The sequence below is a fragment of the Cryptomeria japonica genome, chromosome 5, assembly GCF_030272615.1.
Source record: "Cryptomeria japonica chromosome 5, Sugi_1.0, whole genome shotgun sequence".
Taxonomy (NCBI): Eukaryota; Viridiplantae; Streptophyta; class Pinopsida; order Cupressales; family Cupressaceae; genus Cryptomeria; species Cryptomeria japonica.
Window position 1 is genome coordinate 655,705,392 of NC_081409.1, and position 8,738 is coordinate 655,714,129.

At 37.9% G+C, this 8,738-nt stretch overlaps 1 protein-coding gene across 2 annotated transcripts; it reads left to right on the top strand.

Annotated features, from left to right (window-relative positions):
* The first annotated feature begins 220 nt into the window (after positions 1–220).
* On the top strand, positions 221–2,979 carry LOC131037262 (pentatricopeptide repeat-containing protein At5g66631). 2 transcript variants are annotated; one of them, XM_057969334.2, is made up of 3 exons: positions 221–826; positions 1,007–2,378; positions 2,609–2,979. In XM_057969334.2, the coding sequence occupies exons 1-3, from the start codon at positions 409–411 to the stop codon at positions 2,730–2,732; spliced, it is 1,914 nt and encodes a 637-aa protein (XP_057825317.2). In that variant the 5' UTR covers positions 221–408; the 3' UTR covers positions 2,733–2,979. The 2 variants fall into 2 exon arrangements, with proteins under 2 accessions (XP_057825317.2, XP_057825316.2); XM_057969333.2 differs by having other exon boundaries at positions 221–2,378.
* The last annotated feature ends 5,759 nt before the right edge of the window (positions 2,980–8,738 follow it).

The following is an 8,738-nucleotide window of genomic DNA, read 5'->3' on the forward strand; positions in this document are numbered from 1 at the left end:
AGAACACAAAAAAAAAACGTCAAAATCAAATAAACCATTTAAAAGCTTAAGATACACAAAGATTCCTTTCCCCTATATATAATTTAACATATTATACTCTTATTATACCTACTAACTTTTGTTTTTCTAATTCAAATACACCTCGAAATGTAGGCTTTCGGAAAAAAATCTTCATATCTATATAACTACTTAAAAAATAAATATTAACAAAGGCAGTCTCTCTCTTTAATTTGGGTAAAATTGAGTGGAGACTAGGGTATTTTTGAATGCTTCCTAGTAAACACTGCTTGTGGCTTTTGATCGGCTCTGTTCTTCCGGTTTTCATGACCGTTCAGCTGGAAGGAAGGGAGCAATATTTATTTTCGCCTACAAAATCATGCTTATAAATTACTGTTTGTCATAGTTTCAATGGCTGCAAAATTTATGTGCAAGAGAAAACCCTTGAACAACTACATCAACCCATTTCACTCATATTCACGTAACATCAATAACCCTAACACCCAACATGCCCCGCAAATCAACAAAGCATCCCATTATTTTCAGAGAGCAAAACGCATAGACAGGCTTCGGCTTTTACTTCACAACAAACCTTGGACACCCTCATTACCAAAAGATCTGGAGAGAATTGCACTTGACACCTTCGTTGTATCACAGGCCCTGCGCACTAGTAAACTATTGCCACTCACAGCTCTAAGCTTCACAAAATGGTTGAAATCCAAGCCGGAGCTGTACAACAATTATTACATACACCACTCAATTATAAAAGTGCTCAGCGATGCTGGAAAGGTGGAACAAATACAGAGCATGGTCGAAGAAATCAAATCTGGTAAGTACAAAAAGGTTTTTGTCAGTTCTATGAATTTATTGTGCTGGAATGCCAGAGCTAAAAATTTTGAAGGGGTAGAAAATATTTGGATTGAAATGAAAAATAAAATGAACGAAGAAGAAGAAGAACCTCTAAAACCCACTGCAGAGTTTTATAATATTTATATTGATATGATTGCAGAGAGGGGTAGGTATAGTGAAGTGGGTAGTCTTTTCTTGGAGATGATTGAGGCTGGTGTTCTTCCTAATGATAGGACTTACACTGTTCTTATTAAGCACCTTCTGAAATTGGGTAAGTTGAATGAGGCATTTGAGGTGTTTAAGAGATTACCCACATTGAGGGTCAAACATACTGCCAAACAGTACACGTTATTGGTGGAAGAGTTCGCTAGAATGAATGATGTGGAGTCAATGAGATTGCTTGTTCGGGAGATGCAAAATGATGGGGTTTTCCCTGGTAGAGCATTTATTTCTGCTGTGAGGATTTTGAAGGATGCAGGGTTGGAGGAAGAGGCCGAGGAGATTGTGAGCTATCTTTTACCTGATGCTAATATTGAGGCTCTTGGAATATCACAAATACTTGATCTTGATAGTGATGACAATGACAATGGTGATGTCGATGGTTATGGTGAAGATGACAGTGGAAATAATTCAGGGGAACCTAGTCAGAATTTGAAACCCTGGTTGAGTCCAAATGCCTTAGCAAGTGCCCTGAGTGATTGGAATGATGCAACAATTATTTCTCTTGAGAAGGCGAATCTTGTGTGGAATACTAGATTGGTGTGCAAGGTTTTGAGGGCATTTCAGAAAATTGATGTAGCTTTGAAGTTTTTCCATTGGGTTGCTTACCAGCCAGGATTTGCACATGATATATATACAATCTCGAGAATGGCTGTGTTGTTGGCACGTAAAGGGAAAGCTGAAGCAGTAGATCGCTTGCTTTTGAAGGCAAGGTCAGAAGAATTAAAGTTGTCAGTAAGCACAATGAGATTGATAATTGAGGCTTATGGTATATCAATGTATCCAGATGCAGCATTGAAAATTTTCAAAGAGATTAAATTATTTGGTTTGAAACCCAACAGATTGCTATATTCATCTCTGATTCATACTCTTGTGAAATGTAACCAGGGGTTAAAAGCTAAGGATATTCTTGAGGAAATGATACTTGCCAATATCTGCCCAGATATTCAGATATTTACCGTTCTAATGCAGGACTTTGGAAGGGCAGGTGATTTAAAAACAGTGCAGCTGCTTTTTCAATGGATCAACCAGAGTGGTGGTAAGCCAGATGCTCATTGCTATAGGATTCTTATCCATGCATACTGTGAGAATGAGAGAGCAGCTCTAGCATTCAGGCTTTTTGAAGACATGAAAAGTACAAATATGAGGCTTGATGCTGAAACCAAAACCCTACTGGTGAATAGTCTCTGGACGCAGGGTAAGTTGAGAGAGGCAGCAGATGTAGAGGATGAATATGAGAAAGAGGGACTTAATTTACCTAAGGCCTTGCCTGGCAGTATATGGAAGGCGAGCGGTGGCGATCTAATGCTGATGTATGATATTGTTTCCAGAAGCTTTTTATAAGTTGAGCTTTGATCAGATGCTGGTCTTTGGAAACCGCCATTCCTTACATCATGCCTTATTGTTTTCTCAACAGATCTCTATCATCTGTAGATTATGTTATCCTGTCAGAAATATATGTTTGTCTGATTAATCTCAGATCCTTATGCTATTTCACTTCAAATTATTCAAATTTGCTTAATGTAATTAAAAAATATTGCAGGAGGGCTCCTGATATAGCTCGCTACCCTACACCTCCACTCTCACTGAAGGAAAAATCCAAAGAGGGAATAAGATGCTCTTCTTCTCTGGCAATTAAGTATACGGTGAATTGTAACACCAAATAATTTGCCAAATATGTTGGGAATTGATATTAATTTTTTGTATTAAACTAAATCATTGTATGAATAGTGGTCAATAACATTTTTGTGTACCTAGGACAATTTGGGGCTTCAGAAACACTCATCTCTTTCTCTTGCAGATCATGATTTGTATTGACCATATTATTAGTAATTATATTGGGTTTTTTTAATTTATTCTGAAACCTAATGCTAACTTGGCAAACAAATGCTATGCTCCACATGTCTAGGATTATGGTCTTTGTAGAAGGCTTAGGGTTACCTGTGGAATTTGTCAGTCTAGTTCAGGGAATATGCGTTAACACCTCAAGTGGGTTCTTTATGTATTGTCAATTTAAGGGGTCTTAGCATGAATTCAAAAGAAAAAAAAATCTATGCCACGTCATGCCATTTTTGCAACTGATAAACTCTGTCAGCTGGGTTCCTCCCTTGTTGTGCAGTTTCCTAATTGTGGGTATTTTGTGTTAACTTTTTACAATTTTTAAAGGATGCACAAAAATTTAACTTTTACCAAATTTGAATATTGATATATACCTGAGACATATGAATTAAAGCACTGCTATAGAGAAGCCAATCAATTGGCAGACTGGCTAGCAAATCAAGGCTGTGACAGGGATAAGGGTTCATGCGTTTTCTCTCCTGAAGACCTTCTTCACTTCCAGGGATCCTTATCTATTCTTTGGAAGGATATGTGCTCTTTGTAAAATGTTTTTCATTTACTAATGTTTATTTTGCAGAGTCTCCAATTCCTAAGGACAACGTGCTTCACATCTACGACAGAAAATCTCTCTCTCAATATTGAAGATTTAGCGGCCTTTCGACATGACTTGCATTATTAATAATGCAATTATTTCAAGATACCTGCCTGTGGCTCCTGAGATCTTTGTACAAGAATTAAGTGCAATCAATCATTTCAAATCACTTGGGCTCTGTGGCTTATCTGCAATGAGCACTTCAAAGTGTGAGGTGGCAATTTCATATCATTGCTAAATTCACTGCAATGATATAGCAATCTGTGTGAAGCTTTTTATAACCGCCACTTCACCCTGCCATTGCCATGTATTTAAGTTGCCGTGTCTCCCTCTCTCTTCTTCTATGGTGACATCTGCAAATACAGCTGCACTGGAATACAAGCCATACAACTACCGGGTAAGATTCCCAACACGAAAATGGGATTCCACATCAGGTCCTTACAACCACAACCACCTCTGCAAGATTTTCGTGCTTGACTGCAATCATGTTGAAGAAGCAATCCATCTGGTGACAGGTGAAAATATCCTTTTTGCAATCACTCCACGCCTCTTGTTCGCTTCACAAATTCTATCAATTTTCATGTTTAATTGCCTAGATTTGCTGCAATGTATGGGCATCTGGTGCATATAGCTGTTGAATTTGTGCATCTAAGTTACCGGTTCGGGTTCGGGCACTGGTTCGGGTTCGAAGAACCCGGTACGTCGGTATGGCAAAATTTTGAAAAGGGGTTTGGGTTCGTTTGGGTTCGTTAGTACAAAAACATGTAAATTATATATATATGCAGCCTATAAGCATGAATTAAGATTAGCATGTCACATAGCATCATATAAAAAAAAATCAACATAAACTTGTAATCATAGCATCATGATCATACCATAACAGCATCATATACATCAAGTTTAATATCAAAATGATAAAATATTGAAGTATCATTGTTTCAACTTTCAACAATTTAAAGTTTGATCATTAAATGGATTCTCTAATGGGGGTTTGGGGCAACGCCCCCAACGGGGTCAAGGGGCAGCGCCCCTTGCGGGGGTCTGGGGGCAGCGCCCCCAGCGGGGTCAAGGGGCAGAGCCCCTTGCAGGGTCTGGGGGCAGCGTCCCCAGCGGGGTCGAGGGGCAGCGCCCCCGCCGCCAACACCAAATTACAACCTTCAAACCCACACGGAACTCCATGGCGTGCATCATTTTTCTGCTTTTTTAAGACGTCAAGAACAAGGCCAAAGAAGTCAAAATTTTGATCAAGGTGCATTCTCCCGTACGGGAATTGTGTTTTCTGACTTGTTCTTTCGTACAGACTTGTGCTTCTCTCTTGGAATTTTAATTTTTTATGTGGTGGAATTCAAAAAAAATTAAATTTTGCAAAAAAAAAATCCATTTTTGGGCTGTCAGACCCCTGGGTTCGACTTGGGTCCTCTTGGGTTTGACCCTGGGTCGAACCAGGCCTGTGAACCACGAACCCTGTTCGAACCACAGGCGAACCGAACACCGAACCCCGAACCCGGACCATACCGGACCAGTACCAGGGGTCTAGGGGGCCGAACCCGGTAACTTAGTTACTAATCAGTATCTAGACGTTGCCATTAGGGGTTATGATTTCTTTAAGGGGATGGTAGATATTGGTGGCATCTTTCTTTAAATGGCCCTCATGGAAAGCCCAGCCCATGCATCAATCTACGATGCAATCAAACTGGCCTTTGACTTGCAGAATGAGAGCATTCTCGACCAGGCTCTGTTCACATATGGAGGACAATTGGGTAATGCAAAGGTCAAAATAATCAAAGACATCTTTAAAGCAATAAATTTTCTGGTTCATCATGTAAGGCATAAACCAATTCTATACCAGCCAAATCCTCTGCTGTCATTAAGTGTTCTGGGACACCAAATTCCAGCTCCTCAGCCTTGGTCCAAACCATTTCAATCAACCCCTTGTCAGCAGGTGTTCACAGTAATCAATCTCCTGTACCAGCCACTCCAATGGACAAGATTAACCTAGTGTTGGCTGACTCTTTAAAACTCCTGCACAGACCCCATGGGCGACCCACACTAAGTGAAGTATCACTCAATAACAGCATAATACTCAGGTATAAAGCTTGAGCACACACCCAAGGTGCAGAGAGAGTTCTCAGGTACCGTTAGGTGGTAGATGTAGTGTTTCTTGCATCATACTATCATACTTCTATGCATAAGACAGTATCTTTAAAGGAAAAGCCACACGTTCAGACATTAACTCAAGTACATTGTACTCTGATATAATTATATTCAATAATGGTTACTGTTACTTCATGCTGCGTGTATATCCAAAAGTCTCGAAGGACATTACATTATCTCTTATTTATCTGCTGTGCAAAAGCCACCCATCTAAGAGTGCTGTGTGTTTCCATGCAGAATGATGCATGTGCCATGCAGCCTAGGGTGTTAGTTTCTCTGTTTTTGTTAGTGTGGCTTGTACATGTATCTGCATCCACTGTCTCTTCTGCATCTCGTCCTGAGCAGTTATCCCTCTTTGTTGTGAATGGATTTTCAATACCATTAGTGTGCTGATCTTCATTGCTGGCTGTGTACCTTCCCTGCTTCTGTGGAGGGGTTTGTTCTCTGTCGTACAGTTTATGAAAACCTGGCAAAATCCTTGTGGGCTATCCTACACAAAACCCCAATCCCTTACAAAACTGAGTATAAGCACATAGTTACCAACATTTACATATGCTTAGATCAGAAAAAAGGTTCTTCAAATAACACCTAGAGAGATGTTTGACAGATGGATATCCATGTGATATTTAGCTGAAGGTGATATATTGCTGTTTGCTTTTAATTTTTTAATATTTTTTACTTTGGACCAATGATGATTAAGGAAAATTTTCATCATGACCCATCCCAATTGAAACCTAAATTCAATAGATTTCAAATTTGTTTATTTGGCCTCCCTATGTGTTTGTTTAACTAACCCGTGAAATTCAGGGTTAGCATTATTTCTCTTCTGGCAATTATCTAGATCTATTGTTAGTCGTGAGTTTAAATCCCTGGTAATAGCTTTCTTCTAGGTTGCCGGTTTGGGTTCGAAGAACTGGTATTCCGGTACGGCAAAATTTTGAAAAGGGGTTTGGGTTTGTTAGTACAAAAACATGTAACTTATATATATATGCAGCCTATAAGCATGAATTAAGATTAGCATGTCACATAGCATCATATAAACAACAAAACCAACATAAACTTGTAATCATAGCATCATGATCATACCATAACAGCATCATATACATCAAGTTTAATATCAAAATGATAAAATATTCAAGTATCATTGTTTCAACTTTCAACAATTTAAAGTTTGATCATCAAATGGATTCTCTAATTCGTCATCCTCATTGTCTTCCTCCTTATCATTGACATTGACATTAGATGAATCAATGCCAATGCCAATGACACTTGCACTTGCACTTTAAGTTTGCTCGCTATCTGAGGCATCAAATGCAACAAGCTGAGAAGTGAATTTATCCAAATCAGTATGTTTTGGCTCCATATCCCACATCTTCATTTCCCCTTGCTTGTAGTCATGTTGCTTGTGTGAAATGAGCCAAGTTAATGTTTTAAAACTCACTTTTACGGTCATTTTAATTTTTTATGTGGTGGAATAAAAAAAAATTAAATTTTGCAAAAAAAAATCCATTTTTGGTCTGTCAGACCCCTGGGTTTGACTTGGGTCCTCTTGGGTTCGACCCTGGGTCCTCTTGGGTTCGCCCTGGTTCGAACCAGGCCTGTGAACCGCGAACCCTGTCCGAACCACAGGTGAACCAGACCCGAACCTTGAACCAGGACCGAACCGGACCAGTACCAGGGCTCTAGGGGGCCGAACCCGGTAACTCAGGTTTTCTTCAATAAGATAATGAGGCACCAAGCATCTGGGTAAGGTGTGAAGAAAACAGGAATCCAACCTTTCCTCCCATTCTCTATGTGTCATTCATTGATCTCATTTAATCAGAACAAATTTCTGGCTAGTTTATCCAATTTTAATAGAATTTTAAGCTCAATACTAGTATTCAGGTGCCCAGGATTAATTAAGGCCCAATCTCCATATGCCCACTCACCAACATGTTATGTCATTTGCTTTTATTAATTTTTATTTTGAAATGGCATGAATTTGTAGCAGTTTGTTTCCAACTTACATTTTGTAAATATACCGGAAGGTGTTTTTCTGTTTTCATTTCTACAAGGTAATGGAAGCCTTTTGAGGCCCATGGACATTGCACTTTTGAAAAGCTGTTTAGTCTGATTAGGTTTGATTTTCTTAAATTGATTGGTTATTCATTTGAAGGAGTGACAAACTTAATTGCTCTATGTCGAATTGATCAATTAATAAATTTTGAGTGGAATAACTACTTTTTTAAAAAAAAATTAATGATTTATGTTTGAGAAACTATATTCTATATGCCAGCATTTTGTGTGTCAATATGGGATAAGTTTTGTTAGGGAAGTTAGTAAGCACTTTAAGGGAGATTCAAACACAATTATTATTTTATTTTTTTAAGTGACAATTTTTTAATAGTTTGTTTTCATTTACATTCTATTAATGGCTATGTTCCACCAAGTTTTTGGGATGATGATGGTAGGAAATGGCGGGATGTGTCTTTGGGAAAGCAAGGGATGTGAGTGTTCGAGTTGATGATTGAACCTCCATAGCATTCCAATGATCACCTACAATCAAAACATCCTATCACAAAAGAGAAAAGCAACTGATTTGATGTGAAGCTTAAATTAAATGCAAATGATTATTCTTATAAATTCTTGTCATAAAGACAACCATGAAACCTTCGATAAGATTAAATTATATCATGATGTGTTTTAATCTTATGATTTGAGACACAAAAATATGACCTAAGTAAGCTTAAGAATACTAATGTGAATACAACTTAATAAGAATTATTAAATGATAAACCTTTTTCACATGAACATATTTAAGGAGATGACATGATTTTGAGCAACAAAAAATACAACCTAAGTAAGCTTAAGAATACTAGTGTGAATAGGATATTAACATTTTTAAGGGGATAACAATTAAAAAAATAGGCAAAATTTAAAAGCATAGAAAGAATTTCAAATATTAATATGATAAGGCCTTTACTAGGATCATTAGAAAACTATATGACGAAACATTAGAGATGAATTAATAATTCTCTTAAACGTACAAATTACAAAGTTTTAATGTCTAATCATTTGAGCATTTTCTACATGTTACAAAAAAAAAGTG

Coding starts and splice junctions, on each gene's coding strand:
- LOC131037262 (XM_057969333.2), top strand. CDS start 409: ATGGCTGCAAAATTTATGTGCAAGAGAAAACCCTTGAACAACTACATC. Junction 2,379..2,608: donor GGTGGCGATCTAATGCTGAT/GTATGATATTGT, acceptor AAAATATTGCAG/GAGGGCTCCTGATATAGCTC.